The following is a 17,625-nucleotide window of genomic DNA, read 5'->3' on the forward strand; positions in this document are numbered from 1 at the left end:
TTTAATCATATTAAATATGAAATAATGCAGAATATTTACTTCTTACATCTCACATTACTGTTTATTTCCCTGACATCTAGCTAAGAAGTTTTTTACATCACTTCCATCTTATTAGCATTGTTAAAGAACTGCAGTAGCTCTTTTTAGGCTAGAAGTATTAGTATCGTTAGGCTATTGTTTAGCATGAGGTCATCTGAATTTATTACATACACTATAAATCTCAGTTTTCAGAATTCCATATTTATTTTAAAGCTGCTGCGAATTTGAAGTTAACTGGATTTTAATCTAAAAAGATAGTCTTGAACACAGTTTGGAAACTTAACAGAATATACAAAATAAAATTAACACATCGGGGTCCTTGCCATTTTACTGGGACAAAGGTTTGTTTTCTCACACTAGATACGTATGCCTGCAAACCTTTACATCTGTGCTTTAGTGTTGCAGGCAATCCCATTGGACTCATAGTTTTCTCCAGGATAGGACACAATGATTGTTTCATGCCACATAAAAGAAATATTTTGATTATTTCCATAAATAATACCTCAAAAGATATGTTACCTCTCGAGAATATTTGATTACACAACTTTTTGATATGTATATCTTATCAGAGTTTATGAATGAGATAACTTTTATATAAATTCATCATTGCGTCATTTGATTTTAAAATTAGGGAGAAATTATCAAACTTTTGCATGAGTAAACCAGTCCCAGCTGAAGTTATATGCTAAACAGAAGCAAAATAATATCTAATGATTATGTTTCTGGCATAGCATTTGTTTGACGTTTTTAACCAAGCTGTCATATCCTACAGCAAAACTGTTTAACATATACATTGTTTTGACATGTGGAATGTGCCTCATTTTTCCCTGTGCACTGTTTTAAAGCAAACTAAGAGTTCATTGTGTTTTCATGAACTAATGTAAACATGGGGGGGGGGGGTCCCATCAGTCAGCCTTTTTTACCAATACCAGCTAAAGAATACCAGTATATTTTTAACATGTTTTCAATCTATAGATTGGTATTTATTCGTTATTGCCCTATTTACTTCCCTAGGGTGTGGCATTCGTAATCGTATTTTAGGAGAACGCTTTCTGAGCAGGGGAAAAAATGCCCCTTCCCCGCTGCTGAACTGCAGAGGTCTCTTCTCGAAAGCCGTTTTAGTTATCTGTACGTATTTGGTAAGGTGGAGAAGAGAATACAGGCTTAAAGGCTTAAAATCTATCTTTCTTATTCCCAGTAACAGGAATTCATACAAGAAGAACATCTGCATAGACATGCTGCGACAGGGTTATCACGAGTCCTTCTCCGAGCTCTTCACTCTGATACAGAAGTGGAATGCCTTGAGGGAGGCTGCAGGGCCTGGGTCAGCCATATGGCAGCAGAAGTCCCTGGAGGAGCAGCCTGATAAGCTGGATCAGCTTTACCACTTCCTGACCAGGGCTGAGGCAGCCCAGCGAGCAGGTAAATGGGGGGATTGTGGGTAGCAGAGCAGCGGGAGCCCCAGCCGCGAATGCCTGGGGGAAGCTTCCAAATTGTTTCATGTATGAATTTGAAACGTTACTGCGTCTTAGCACATTTCAGCCTTAGTCAACTAAGCTGTATTTATAGAATAAATGATTAGGAGCCGCAGATATCGGGAGAGGTTTCGTGAAGAAAAAGAAAAAGGGGGGGGACACCATGTAGAGTGCGTTATGATATCATCAGGAATGTTTGATGTATTTATAGCTTTGATAAGTTCTCGATTATTTTCTCATAGTTTCATTATTTATTGTTTTTCTTTCTCTATTGATTTGAGTAGCTGGGTTCGTATTAGAAAAATTTAATAGGTGAAATGCTGTTTCACACAGTAATAGTTTTATAAATCTGATTTTATTAAAGACCCTGTCTGCTAACTGTGTTTGGATTTGTGACTGACTTAAAAAGGATTGTGAACATGTCAAATAAAATACAGCACACAGATGTAACATGCCACCTGTGAATTACTAGATATTAGTGAAGACATAACTCCAAATTACTGTATTTTCTCCATTGCCTACTATTTACTAAGCGCTCGTATTTATCATTTCCTTTTACTATAAATAGTAACATAACTTACTCTGTCTTTCTCCTTTGGAATAATTGTAGGGATGGAGGCAGATAAAAGCTCTAACTGCAATCCTGTTTCATGGCTGAGCTGATTTCACTATAGTTGGCTTGTTTCAAGTTGCATTTTGATCTACAGTAAAGCTTGTGAGTTTGAAACCTAAGCTATTTGACCGAAATTTAGGAACAGACAACTTCATTTAAAAAAGGAGCAGCAAAAAACCCTTTCAGGGCTTAAAAAAATGTTCATTTAAAATGCTTATTTTATGTTTACTATGAAAGCCAAAAGTTGTGTTTCTTTATTTAATTCACTGTAATTCTAGGCAGGAAATCTAGCCAGCCCGAGAGTGAATGGAATCTTCAGATTTGTCTGAAGTATGACTAAAACCTGAACAGGCACCCCCACAGCTTGCAGAAGTACAAGAGAGAAGTTTTGCGCTCAGACTGCCCTCACAGAAGCATACTGCCAACAATGTGATGTTCAAAAAGTAGTAGATATGGCTTATCCTGGTGGGCCTGCTTCCTGCAGCTGCTTGAGGAGAGCATTTTGCCTTCCTTTGGTGCGTGATATTTTTCAGTGTTGCAAACTCATATGCGACAACAGAATTGGCAAACATGCTCCCAGAGAGTCAAGACACTGCTGACTGTGCAGTTTCTGCCCCTGTGAAAGGCAGGGGCCCTTTCTCTCACTGAACTCGGCATTTGTTGTGTGCTGGGCTCTGTAAGTCTTTCACCTCTCACAGAGACAAGATACCACCCATTGTCTTACTGATTGTATCTTGCCTCTAGGAGGGACCATCTCCCAACCTTGCCTGTTACAGTTAGTTAAAATGAAAGAAAAGAAAATAACGAGAACATGCCAAAAGAGTTGGCAAGCATCTTTACTGAATTGCTAGTCAAGGTATGGTTAGTTTTGATTTTTTCACCAGTTTCAATGCAAACCTTTGCACAAATCTCTTGTTTGTATTAAGTGAGGCTTGAGTCACCTGGCACATGAAGAGGTGGATGCTAATTCATGTTGCAGGTGTGAGAGCTAGTAGAGCTGTGAAGATAATACGAATTATACGGCTCATCAAATACTAATTCAGTAGTTCCGCTAATCCAGTTACTCTCTGATTCTAATCAAAGTGCTTGGGGCTCTGGCTTATGATCTTCTGACAACTCTAGTTGACACCATTTAAGAAGTGTTCAGCAGTTCACCTCAGGTGGAACTTACCATGATGTAGCAGTCGTAACAGCAGCTGACCTGCATTTGCTCTTCAGCTGCCACAGTTCAAGCTTAAAAGGCTGAAAGTAATATTTGGGGCTGCAAACTGTGAGAGTTTCACAGTGTGGCTGATGTTGCTAATATTAGACTAGCTGAAAGTTTACCTGTTTCAGGTATGCTGTCCTGAGTGAACAGGCGTGTTGAAAAACAGATAGCAGGTATAAACTATGAAAAAAAAAAAAAAAGAAAGAAAACTTCATGACTTGTAAGGTTTTTTACATATTTAAGCTTCATGAGGGGATTGTTTTTGAACCTGAAGTGGTAAGTGGAAAACAAAACTTCACTTACTATGTCAGTAAATAGTTTTCTTATTTGTTATTTAGTTTTTCTCACCTGATGTTTTTCTATCATAGAGTGTTGCTGTCTTAATTGTGAATATAACTTAAAACTGCTGCTCCTAGGTTTAGAGGTTTATGGTTGTTACCACAGTGCATGGAGAAAGCTAGGTATTTATTCACTTCCCATATTTATTGGTAGAATATGTTAAATTTTTTTTTTTGATACTTTGTAGTTATAGGACGCTATAATGCTGGACATAAATTGTTTGCTTGAACAGAATCAGTGCCATGCATAATGATGTGGAGGCTGATATCAAAGAGCAATTATTTTCTTTATTGCTGGGTTTGAAAATGGTGATATTTTGTTTACCAGCATTACATTGTACAGACTGCTTACCTTTATGCACACCAGTGAATGTCCTCTCTGTTTTCATTTTTAGTGGAACATTTTGATTGAACTTCAAATCATACAGGAGTCATCTGGTTTCTTGGTTTTTTTTTTTTTTAATTGGCTATTACCAATATTATAGTGTGTGCAAAGAAAATACCTTTTTTTTTTTCTGTCCAACTTAATCTCATTGTCATTGTATTTGAATACCTCATAAGTATTTAAAAATAGAAAGCTAGCATTAATCCTTGCAGCTTCGCAGAAGAGTAGCTGAACAGTTGTTTTGGCCTAGGTACAGCATTATCCCCAAAATACTGGCAGAAACATTGGCAGTACTTGACTGCGTTCCTATCTGGTCTTTTTTGATGCAAATAATGTAAATGTTTCTGACTTCAAAATTGAGCTGTTTCTAATTATTCCTTGATCTTTCTACTTTATCATGGACTAACCTCTCTTTTTACTGGTTCTGGTGTCAGTAGCTTAAAAAAAAAAAAAAAAAGAGATAGTTTGGCTGTTTCAATATGTATAGTTGTGGGGTTTTCTTTACAGAATAATGCAGGATAAATGCCAAAGCAATGTATCTACATAGTTCAGCATGTGATGTATACGGTTATTTCTCACCACGTGTATGAAAACTTTGGGTTTTTTTTCAAAAAGAAAGTTATATTTTGAGGCTGTGGAATGCCCTGCCCGATTGCCTGCTTGCCTGCCTGATTGTACTGCTCAGAGTAATTTCACTTAAAGGTATAATTGTCTTTGAAAGGTATAATACAGTGCTGGCAGGTTGTTGTTGCTATCCCTTTGAAGAGCCATAGCTCCTTAGCCCCTACTTAGTACTGTTCTGTGAGTTAGCAGGAGGGAGAGTTTGAAGCCGCAGTCCATCCTTGTCTGACATTGAGGGTTGCTAACTAAATATCCTTTAACTGCTGACACCCTGTGAACAAATGATGACCATACCCTACAGAGGTGCACCAGCTAAATAGAATTCTTTTTGTCTGTCTAAGACCCAGACAAAATTTGACTCAATATCTCTCTGTGTTTAAGTGGGTCGTGGAGAAGAAGTAGGAAAAAGGAAATCCAACTAAGAAGTCTTTTACTTATATTTTGGAATTTTTGTAATGGCACCCAATGTAATGTGTGCCTGGGAGAACAGTTCATTGTAATGATAATGTTGCTGTTTCTCAGGTAAAAGTATTTAAAAGTGAAATTAAAACCTTTAAGCTGGTATTTGCACAGATTTTACCACATGGACGTAACTGATTCTTTAAATCACTACTTGGCTGCTACAGTCTGTCTTACTGTTTTAAAATGCATTGCTAATTTACTTGTTGGGTCTATATGCGCATTAGGCTAAGCCACTTCTGTGAATTGTCTCTTCAAAATATTGTGTAGCTACTTTTATTTAGTTAGCACTGAGCCTACCGAAAGAATGATGGATAGTATGCATTGTGTGTTTTAGACTGCGGCCAGCCTCTCAATGATAGTGTGCCTAATTTGTTTTTTGTCAGATTAGAGGTCACTTGTCCCCGTATTATTTCAGAAGGGCTTGGAAAGTGTTGCTTTTCAGACCATATCTGAACTACATATTAAATGTAGGCTTTAACCCTACCTGAATCCTTACCTAGGACTAGCAGAGGCCTTGAAGAGCTGGTATGAACAGTGCTTGCTAGCGTGAGCTGGTTTCCTTGTATTGTACAAGTTGAAGAGAATGCAAGGCAACTTACAGCTCAAGAACAATTAAAGGAAGAGATGTCTCAGCCATTGGTTCTACCATGCCAGAGCAGGAGAGCAAAACTGGGGAAAATGCCACAGTTCGGTGGCTGCAACTTGTATTGAGCAGTCAGCACTATAGTGGCAGATCACTCTGTTCGCTGTGCCAAAGCCAGTGCATGGAACCTACACTCAGGTACGAACAAGATTTCAAAAGGGCAAGACACTGCTTATTAGTTGATCATTGGGGCAGCTGGTGGAGAGTAGGAGTTAAGACCTGGAAGCTGTTGCCTTTCTCAGATTCCATCCGCTCCTGGTTCCTGACCCCATGCAACCTTTGTGGTATGCTAAATGCTGAATCTGTCCATGTACTACAGGCTGATGACCCTTGTTCTAGAGAATATCAGAAACGCAGCAGGAAGTGCTAATTTGGCTTTTTTTTTTACTCACTTCAGTGTAGAGAAAATTTTGACAGTATGAGTTGTTGTTGTTGTTGTAAAAGATGGCTTTTCATAAAGCATATGAAGAAAGCATAAGTATTTGATGTGTTTGCACTGGAAAATCTTTCTTTGTCTGAGGTACTTAAGGTTGAAAACAGAGTTTAGCATTTTACAGTGGTAAGCTTTTCTGTAAGCTTACACCTTAGGCTGGGCTAGAAACATTGCAATAACCATATTGCCCATGCTATTTGGGGAAAAAAATAGAAAGAGGTTATGATTAAAAAAGAAAAAGGATAAACATACCAAAACCTCTTTTAATATTTGCTTGGAGGAGGCATGGTTTGGGGGGGGGAATAGGGAAAGGAACACTGTTTTCTTTTCTAAGCAGGTTTGTTGTTTTCTATTTAATACTTTATCATAGGAAAAAATGCAGAGTTGCTAGAAACCAATGGAGGAGTTTATTATTTTTATAATTATCTTTAAAAAGCAAAGTGATTCGCTCAGGAAAGAAGCCAAGCCTTCTCAAAACATAGCCAATTGTAGAACTACCATTGACTTCGACAGAAGCAGCATTTCTTAGAAAATTTCAGTATTGCTTTTTCATTGCAATGGCTTAGAGTCCCCCTTTAGTGTCCCAAATTACCAGTTAATTGCCTTATATCATTATCATTAGATAGCTTTATCCTTACTTAGCAAAATTATATCCTGACCATTTCCTTAGCATCTTTGTACTGTCATTGAATATATTCCCCTTGCGTACCTAGCAGTGTTGGGAGGGGTGTGCTCTGTGTACACTCTGCCTCACGATAACTAGGAAACAGAGGCTCTACCTGAAACTTGATGGTGTCAGCATGCTAACCCACAGCAACATTTCTTCATTTGTGTGTGTTTAGCTTATGGATAAACTTTCTGGAAAAAGGAATGATTGTGTGGTCCTCTACCTGTACGTGTAGAGGCATGATTGTCCTGAACAAGATAATGGGACTGATTCTTTCCCATGTATGGATCCAGGTGGAAATTGACTGCAACACCATATTCTATTACCGTTCATGCTTCTTTTTGGCCCAGCAGCCTCCAGCCTGGATCTTTCTGTGTGTGAATTCTTCACAGCATCAGCTGCCCTGCCACTAAGTCACTGGTATTGATCTCTCTGGCAAAAATGAAACTTCCAGTATTAATGGTGTCTCATTCTGACATCAAAAATGACTCCTAGCGACCTAATTGATCTTAGGTCACTCCTTTATATGTCTTCAAGAGTGAATGGTCAGTTACAATCAAGTCATACTCACTAAAAACAACTAACTGAACTGGAAGATGAGTGTTACCAGCGGTTGAAAAGTTTCCATATGGCCTTCATCTGGCAGGAAAAAATGACTGACTGGTGGTTTTTTGAGTGGAAAATATTGAGCCATAAATGGATGTTGAAAAATTTCTTTCTGATACCTGTATTTTGAAAATGAGTACAAGTTCTATTTTCCATTAACAAGAACAACAGCCTCTTTCTTTTCTTCTTCAAGGAAAATACCAAGCAAGGATCTCTTCATAATGTTTTCTTCTGTTCTCTAAGGACCATTTCTGTACTTATTTTTCTTTCTTTCACTACATCCTGTCACAAAGGAGATCATACAGATGTGGCAGCAATTGTACTTAAATTATGACTTGCAGGTCATCTATAAGTTTCTTTTCTCTCATATTAGCTCTGGGACTGTCACACTCAAATGCCTCCTCACTATCCCAGTGCATTGCACTACTTGGTAGCTGTCTTGCTGAACACAACAAACATGCAGACCATGGATTTGAATGATCCTCTGTTCCACGCACACCCTTTGCCAAGGGAACAGTTCCTGAGAAGAGCCCAGGAACAAAGAAAGATATTGTTCCCTGGGCCAGTCAGGGACTATGGCTTGAGCATAACAAGGGGAGATCCTAACTGACAGTTCAGATGCACCTGAAGAGAATCTGTTGCTGAGCAGGAAATACTATATGGGTTTAATGTTTAAGCTCAGGTCGAAGGGATTTTTTTAAAAATCTCTGTTTAACAAAAAGATCTCAGCAAGGTTTAATAGGGATACTTTCCTTTTGTGCATAGTTGTTCAAAGTTGTTTTCCATTGCAAAGGACAATGAAAATAAAATATTTTGAAAAGTTCAGGTCAAACAAAATGAAAGTAGTCCATTTTCTGTAATTTATATTCTGTGACCAAAACATAAAAATATTAAAATATTATAAAACAAATACTGCAACATAGCATGACTTTCAATTTGTTTTCTGGTTAATTTTTGTGAAATATTAGTGCCTTCTATTTGGTAATTTGGCATTGAAAAAAATGTTCGGTTGAATAATTGCCCATAAGATGTATTCTTAGCCGTGCTTCAGATCTTCAATTAAGTCCAAAACTGCGAACTATCAGGCCTCACCATCTGCTCCATCAAGTTCTGTTTGTTTTGTGTAGCTGCCATTTTGGGTAGATGTTCATATTTACAGTGTTCTTACAATCCTGTGACTTAAATGTTCTGGAAGACCTGAATTTAGCTTCCAATATTTTATGAAGTTAATGTAATTTTTGAAAGATTAATGGGGATCAGCCTTTGAACCTTTATCTATGTGCTTTCTTAATTGTTTCTTCTTTAAAACCAGGAATTTGTCATGCAGGAACTGTTTTACAGTTGCTTGTGTGATTCAGACTTCTCTTTCTGTTCATTTGGTACTGCATTCCAGTGCAGTCATTCCCTCTCTGATAAGTGGTGCAGATAATTATGTTTTTTTCTATCAACAGATATGTAAAGATGACTTGTCTACACGTATTTTATTATTAGTTGTAGAGAACTTACTATACAAAATCAGAGAGGTCAAAGCTTTAATGGGAGATTTTATAGAAGAGAGTATTTACCTATTCTAACATTTTCCTTCTCCTGGGGAGGTAAAAGTTCACTTTTACTAAGTCTGACATGCTAGCTTTACCACTGTCAGAATAATCTCAATGAATTTATTTGTAAATCAGACTTTGAATCCAGAAGACAATATGGCATTTAAAAGTCTATCTTTTGAGATTTATTTTATGACCAGCATATCTGGTCAGCCACTGTCCAAGACAATTACAGAGAAATGGTTGTCTTTGTGCACTTCTCATTGTTATTCACCGGCAGGATAGTCATCAGAGGGTCACATTAAAGTTCATTCAATCAAAGCTGTGGCAGTAGCAATAGTCCGCCTCAGGTCAGTTCCATCTCTTGAGATTTGTCGGGCACTACCTGAAGTTATTTGGGTAATGTTATGTAGCATTAGTGCCTTGATACTTTGTAGCAAAGATTTCAAAGCCAACAAATCTGTATCTAGAGTTCTACCCCAATGACAATCCAATTATCTTTCCCCTTACTGTGGTATTGTAACCATTTGTATATATTGTCTGGTATCTTCTAAGTTCATTTTCACTTGGCTGTAATCTATATGTAACTTGTATTGTTATCTTTATGTTAGTGGTTATAATTAGGTTTTATATTTCTCTGTTCATGTGGTTATTTGTTTATGTACTTGTAATTGTCCTGGGAACCTCTGCCTTTTACTTCTGAGATAATCTTTAGAAGTGCTCCCTTGTGCTGCAATAGATGTTTAAGTTGGGATAAGATAAATCACAGCCAAGAAGTAGCTGGTTTTCTTCATTGAGAGTAAAGGGATCCTAGGTAACCTGTGTCTATATCTAAATTGGTTAGTTTGGATAAAACCCAACTATATCTTGACTTTTTATCTATGCATATGTATACATGTGCTTACATATATATGTATATGCATATGTGTGTGCACACACACAGATAGATAGATAGATATTAAGCCCAAACCAGTTCTGTTATTTTCATTCCAGTATCACTTGCAGACATTTTTGAGGCTATTCTACCAAAATAATCTTAATGTATGAATAAGTTTTATATGATGTACACTCCTGGATATTCTAAAGATATTCAGAATATTCAGCCTTGAGGGAGAACAAAAGGCATGAAAACTCACAGCCATGAAGAATGTTCTGATTAGGAATACATGAAGTCTATATATTGATAATTATTCCTCTCAAAGCCAAATTTCTAAACTTAAGCTGTTGTTTTGGTATCAAACCTTAGATACAAATGATGAGATGATAATCTAGATGTAATTTCCAGGGTATTTCTATTTTGGTGATTCTAAAGAGATTGTGAAACATTCTCGTTTCTTGGAAGGGGTGTTATCTTACTTAAAGTACTAGAAATGGAAATGTATGTAACACAAACTGTTTCAAAAATAATAATTTTATATATTTTAATGGGAATTATTAAAAAGGTAGAAATATGAGGTACCACTTCATGGAGGAAAAACTCTGAGAAAATAAATAAGAAAGCAGAAGCAACAAAAAAAGTATTGTTCACCATTAAAGAAGAGGAATGAATTTGTAAATCAAAAGACAAAACCAGAGAATGTTCAAGAATGGGGAAAAGACATTTCAGCTTGATTTCAGAAACTTTTAAGTAGGGAAAATTCAGCTAATGTTCTCCAGAATGGCCAAGACAGATAAAAATGGAGGAGAAACAAATACTAGATAAAACTCTTGAAGACTGCAGACTTGATTAGGTAGTAACAGGATTCTTTCAGAAGACAGAATAAAGTTCTTACTGTGTTGTGAAATGCACTGAAGAGCTTTATCAAGATGTTCTGAAGTCAAAGAACTTAGTCATGACAACGGACAGAATGAGAGATTTAGATTACTTCCTAGTACACCATAAGTAATGTGTCATTTTTAATTTTGAGACAGAACATACTAGAGATGAAGCTGAGGGAACATTCTCTTGTGTGGTTTAGTGATGCATTCAAAGTACTTTTTTGAGTAATTGCTGCTGTTTGTTCCAAACAATGCAACTGACTCACACAGATGATAGAATTTACAGTTGAGAAATTAGTCCTTTTTGAAAGTTGGATTTTCCCCAATTCTTCCTGCGGAAAACAAAAGAAGAGAGTTTAACTACATCTTTTGATCAAAGTGTTTTGATATGGTATCATAGTTTTAAAACACTTAGAAAAGATCTGGAATTTAAGTGAGATCTTGCCTGTATCAAATCAGGTTTTTTCCCCAGTTGATTTCTGTGTGGTACTCCATACCCCAGGAGTAAGACGGGGTTTTTTCTTTCTCTTCCTTCCCCCTTTTCTCTCTTTGTCGAGCAAAGCTTACAAACTGCAGAACTCCCAAAAGCAAAGCAGTTCTGTTCACACATCTAGCTTAACCAAACACTCTCTTACCTGCTGCAAGACTTGTGGTTCTTAACTCCTTCTTTACCCAACTACATGAAAATTCTTTTAAGAACTGCCTGTTTGGCTTATGTTCATTTAACAGCCACAAACACAGTAAGTAGCCAACCAAAACTGCAATGGAATTTTAGCTAATTATTCCCATTCACATCTGACATGAGCAGAGTTTGGAAAGAAAGTTCATTTAGTTTAGCCAGTGATAAATTTAGCTGTGAAACATATAGGTTCGTGCTGTACTTTATCTCAGATTCTTCAGCATCCTGTAGCAAATATATATTTCAAATCCCCCTTAGCGAGAAGCAGTGTGATAAGAGTTGTCAGGTAAGTTTTACATCTATACTCCAAATTAATACAGCTTTGGAATAATCCAAAGAGGATTTTTTGTGGATTTTTTTTTTTTAAAAGGTGCTTTTCTGAGAGAAATAACTCCAATTCTGTAGGAGCTCTCATTCTGTAATTTTAAATTGTGAATAATATATTTGTTGACAATGTTGTAATGCTGCTTAGTTTTGGGACTTGCAGTGTTTCTATAAATTTTAGGGATAGTGTGTGTTCATTTAGCTGTCTGAGATGATAAAGAATGGGAACTAAATGTGTGGGGGGGGTTTTGCTTCAGATCATAAAGGAGGTCTGTGACTTTGAGTCTCCCCTGCTTTCCACATTTGGTCTGAGAGCAATACCTTGGTGAACTGTCTTTTTCAGGGCAAGGTGTAAAATTTCAATTTGTCCTTAATTTCTAAGAGTGATAAGGTACTAAAAATGGGAATATACATGAAAACTCAGAGCCTTTCTTGTTAGTCTTACTTTGAACATCTAAAATGTTATGAATTAATGGATTGTGTTTGCAGAGTGTTCTGTTTGGTTCTTTATCTCCGTCACCACAATTGCTACCTTAGTCCTGTTTTGAAAGCTCTCGGTGCCTTTTCAGGTCTCAGTGGCTCAGACAAACGCTTCTCTCGCAGTGACTCTGTGCTTTTTGTGCTCACTCTAGCTTCTCTCTTTTGTCTAGCCAATGTCTTATCCAGGTTTTGCATGTTTTATTGAACTGAATTTTGGTTTTGCATATAGAAATGAGAGCAATTTATTGTGGTTTTACTAAAGTAAGTTTTCAACTCTGCCTAATTTATAAGGTTATAATTTTCCCCTCATCATATTTCTTTGAGTGGACATGTAGGAGAACTTGGTGGTATTGAGTGGTGGAAATATAAATAGCTCTTCATTTTCATTATATGGTTATTGCTGTAATATGTAAGAGTTCTGAAAGCTGGTGATAATCTAACATTTTGATTGTCATTTTTGTTTTTAAAGGGCGCTATGAGGAGGTGTATGATAACCAGCTTAACTTGGCCTACTGTTTCAATGACCCTGAGGACAAATGGTTAAGTAATTACTTTTATGAGCAATGCTTTAACACTGCTCAACTAATAAAAATCGATGGTGGGAAAAGAGAGGCACAAGCACATGCAAATATGGGCCTCATCAATGAGGAACAAGGTAAGTCACTAAGATCATAAAGCTACGTTGTATCAGCATTGAGACAGTCATATTTGGCAATTTGTGTTTCATCACAAGGCACAGTATTTCAATGTAAAGTTGATTTGCAACCATAATTTAAAACAAGTTTTAAAACTGTTGCAATTTTAATTTTTGAAGCAGTAAACAGGGAGACAAAGAAGTCTGTAATTATTCACAGACCTGTTTCCTCTGACATTCCATCTACAGTTGAAAGTGGTCTGTCAGATGAAAAACAAAACACAAGTTTAAAGGAAGCATTTGTTTAGCACAAAGGTTCTTTGGGTTTGACCTTATTTCCTTTTGCTTGTTTTTGACAAGAGACTGGTAATGCTGCCTCAGGCCACAGGTGTTTGAGTAGGATGGCATCTGTAGTTACACAAATGGGGTTGATTTAAAAGAGGTGTGAACACATCATTCAGTTTAATCCTGCCTCCAATTTACACTTGGATAAAGCAGCCTATGTTTTTGTGTTAATTTTAAAAACTACCTTCTGGTTCTCTTGACTGAAAATGATGCCCTGTTTGTTTGTACGTGACTACCACATTGGTGTTTGCTTCAGATTTATACCTTACCACAAGCTCCATTTCTCCATTCATGTATCTGTATCCTCAAACTGTGAGTCCCTGAAACTAGAAAAGATATTAATAGAAGTAACTAGAATCATAGAACAGCCCAGGCTGGAAGGGACATCAAAAGATCATCTGGCCCAACATTTCATGGGAAAGGCAGCCTAGATGAGATTATTTTAGCATGCTGTCCGATTGCATCATGAAAACCTCCAGCGATGGGTACTCTACCGCATCCCTGGGGAGGCTGTTCCAATAAATGATGGTTCTCACTGTAAAAAATACTACTTTCTTATATCAAGATGAACCTTGTTTCTATATTTAAAAACAAGTATTACCTTTCATGGCAGAGGGGTTTGTGCATGTATAGCAGTCTGGGTATAAAAAAGGTGTTTTCCTATGTTTGTATAAAATCTTTTCATGTTGTGGGAAGACAAGCCATGAGTGAGCCTCAAGTAACTGAATAATACCGATCTTCCAGTTCTAATTCCTAAGTGTACTGGATGCCTAACCATTGCTTCAAATATATGTGATTTGTATAGTCATTACATTTTTGTTTTTAAGTTTGACTTTGTGGGTTGAAACCATTCCAACTTCGAGCTCAGCTTGTGGCTGGTTTCTCAAATAGAATGGCTTTTCTCAGAAAAAAGAAGATTCACAGAAATTTAAATATTTTGTGGAAATAATGTAATTCCAGTAAAAGTCTGACAGAATGGGTATTTTTTGAAAGATGGCCTGATTTCCCAGCAAAAACCTGGACATAAAATATAAAACCTGCAGCCTTTTTTTCTTTTTAATTGAAAGGTTATTGTCCTGGTTTTCCCCCATGTTCTCTTAAAGCTGAAACTTCACACCTTTTTAAATATTTCCTCTTATTTTCTAGACTGCTGGTCATTCACACTGTTTTCCTCTGTTGCCATATCTTTCTTGCCTCCAACATCCAGGGCTGGATTCAGTTTTAAAATTCGAGTTCATACCAATGACCAATAAAATGGAAAGATTACTTTTCTTACAAGTTGTATTTTCATTTGTGTTTTCAGGTATGACATCTATATTCTTTATTTCAGCATAAATTGCATACTGATATTCAGTTCATGACCTTCAGTAATCTCTAAATTCTTTTCTGAAGAACTGTTAACTAGCTGTTCTGTTCCCTGTTCCAGGATCACCAGTTAGTTCTACCTAAATGTAGTATGTTGCTTGCTTTTTGCACTGAGTAGCATCCTGTGTTTTGTAGGTGGTTTCTAGAAATTGTCAAGATTGTTTTGAATTCTGAAGTTGTTCTTCAACATGCTTTCTCTTCCTCCTAGTTGGTATTATTTGAACATCTTAAATGGATTTTTCTATCCTGTAATTCAGATCCTTCATGAAAATACTTAGTAGTAAACTGGACCTAGGACAGGTGCCTGTGGAACCTCACTGAGTAACTTTTTCCATACTGACAGTGAACTACTGATAATCAATGTCTATATAGGATTTCCTAAACCAAATTGCACTCACTTAATAATAGTTGCAGGTGAACTATTCTTCCCTAATGTTTTACAAGAAAGTTATATGACAGTGAGAAAGAATTTACTAACTTACATAGAAGATTAGTTTGATGACATTTCCTCTTGATGTATGGGCTAGAATGTTTTCATGTTTTCTCTAAATGCTTGGGAATAACCTGTTTGTCTGTTTATTTATTCCAGTATTATTCTAGGAATTGAAGTTAAGCTAAATCCAGTTTCCCAGTAGGTAAGACAGCACTTGCTTAAAGCCCAGCCAGTCACAACCAAGTCATTTTCATTTTGAGTGAAAAATGCTTAATTAGGTTATCTGTATGATACTCAGTAGAATAAAGTGATTGAAGTTGCTGGATTTTTTGCAACCTTTTCACTTGGTCCTTCAGTTAATTAAAAAAAAAAAAAAATTCTAAGGTTGTGCATAAAAGAGGAAACATCCTGTCCTGGTTTCAGCTGGGATAGAGTTAACTGTCTTCCTAGTAGCTGGTACAGTGCTACGTTTTGAGTTCAGTATGTGAAGAATGTTGATAACACTGATGTTTTCAGTTGTTGCTAAGTAATGTTTAGTCTAAAGTCAAGGATTTTTCAGCTTCTCATGTCCAGCCAGCGAGAAAGCTGGAGGGGCACAAGAAGTTGGCACAGGACACAGCCGGGGCACCTGACCCAAACTGGCCAACAGGGTATTCCATACCATGGGACGTCCCATCCAGTATAGGAACTGGGAAGTGGGGGCGGGGAATCGCCGCTTGGGGACTAGCTGGGTGCCGGTCGGCGGGTGGTGAGCAATTGCACTGTGCATCACTTGTACGTTCCAATCCTTTTATTATTGCTGTTGTCATTTTATTAGTGCTATCATTATCATTATTAGTTTCTTCTTTTCTGTTCTATTAAACCGTTCTTATCTCAACCCACGAGTTTTACTTCTTTTCCTGATTTTCTCCCCCATCCCACTGAGGTGGGGTGGGGAGTGAGCAAGCAGCTGCGTGGTGCTTAGTTGCTGGCTGGGGTTAAACCACGACACATCCCTATCCATTTGTAGCTTCAAAGGCTCATACTGAGTGTGACTCACTACCGTTATCCAACCACTGCCTAAAAAAAACCTTAATGTTTCCTACTTTTATGATGTGTTAAGCAAAAGTTGTTGAATACTTAAATATTTTTAAGCCCATTACAAAAGCACATAAGTAAAGTTATGAAATACACTCTGAGATGCTCAGAGGAGGGGAAATGTCATTTTCCTGCTGTAAAATATTAGAAATGTCCAGAAGAGAGTGCCCAGGGTAAAGCTCCACTGAATCTGTAGGGTCTGTCTTGCAAATATTTTCTTTCCATAGAGAGGTGAAAAAGTGAAGAAGCTGTGAGAGTAAGCATAGGATTTGTTTTGAGGGACCACTGAGAAAAAGACAGCAGATGTATTCCATGCACTTTTTATTTTCAGTGGGTGAAAAATTAAATCACAAGTTCTGATTGCAGAAAAAGTGTAAGAGCAGATGTTGAGTTGGTATTGTATAAAATTGCATGACTATTAGTGGTGGTATAAGTAAAATTCTAAACATTCTGGGTTTTATATTAGAACAGATAGATATAGCTTGTAAATTAAATGGAGTTTTTTGTTCAGTTATTTATAATGCTGTAATCTAATTTGTTTGTGGACTGAATGAGTCAGATGTCCACTTCCTATAGGGATATATACAGGAATAGATATAGACATGTATCTATGCATTAATATATACATATAGGAATATGTATGCGTACCTATATAAATACAGGGATGTGTTTGTAGGTCTGTGAATGATGCCTAACATTTACATGATACTTTCATCTGATTTAAATCATCATATCTATAGTAACTGCATTAATTAATAGTGCAGCCAAGAAGATAGGAGAATTTACAAGAATGAGAAGTTAGTCTTACAGACGTTCATGTGTGCGTCCTTTTAGATGTAAATATCTTGTACTAGTTCTCTTCAGTTCTCTCACCCAATAGTGTATTTTTTTATTACTTGTGAATGGAAGCTGTCTATATATGCTTAGGACTGATTGCTTGGGAGTATAAAGTTAAACATGTACCAGTAAAGATTGTTGTTTGCCTTGGAAGCAAATCAATAAATTTGCTGGGTAATTTTTGTGTAATCAAATTTAAAGTTCTTTGACTTTCAGCCTGGTCCCTGTCCTAAAGGCTGGATATAATCTGATGTTCATTAATCTTCAAAGCTAAATATTTGAGGTGTCAGCAGAGTAGACTTCAGTCATGATATTTGGATGCAGGTGATTAGTGGCTGTCAGTACATAAGGGAAAGAAAACAATAATAATTGAGTAGCCTGCTACAGATACAAATGGAACATTCTGCTTGGAGCAAACATGATTTTAGTGGCAGTTCTTTGCAGAATGAGATTTTAACCTCTTCTTTAAAAAAACTTTGTTTGTAAAATAAGGTCTCCATTTACAAGTTACCCAAATGAAGTGCTACTCATTGATTATTGTAGGAGCGTTCGTGTTATGATCATGTTCATTTAGCTGTACTCACCCCATAGTTTGTCCTTCCTCAGGGGGCTGGTAAGAAATTGTTTTATTAGTATGGTTGCTAGTCATTTTCTCATATAGCT

At 36.8% G+C, this 17,625-nt stretch overlaps 1 protein-coding gene across 2 annotated transcripts in view; it reads left to right on the forward strand.

Moving 5' to 3' along the window:
- Positions 1–17,625, forward strand: part of TTC29 (tetratricopeptide repeat domain 29) — a 224,294-nt gene that overhangs the window by 101,862 nt on the left and 104,807 nt on the right. For both annotated transcript variants that reach the window (XM_041126217.1, XM_030027181.2), the window contains 2 exons: positions 1,238–1,461; positions 12,741–12,926. In XM_041126217.1, coding sequence (XP_040982151.1) covers positions 1,238–1,461; positions 12,741–12,926 — 410 coding nt within the window. The remainder of the gene's footprint in view (positions 1–1,237; positions 1,462–12,740; positions 12,927–17,625) is intronic.

This window comes from Aquila chrysaetos, chromosome 1 (genome assembly GCF_900496995.4).
Source record: "Aquila chrysaetos chrysaetos chromosome 1, bAquChr1.4, whole genome shotgun sequence".
NCBI classification, from domain to species: domain Eukaryota; kingdom Metazoa; phylum Chordata; class Aves; order Accipitriformes; family Accipitridae; genus Aquila; species Aquila chrysaetos.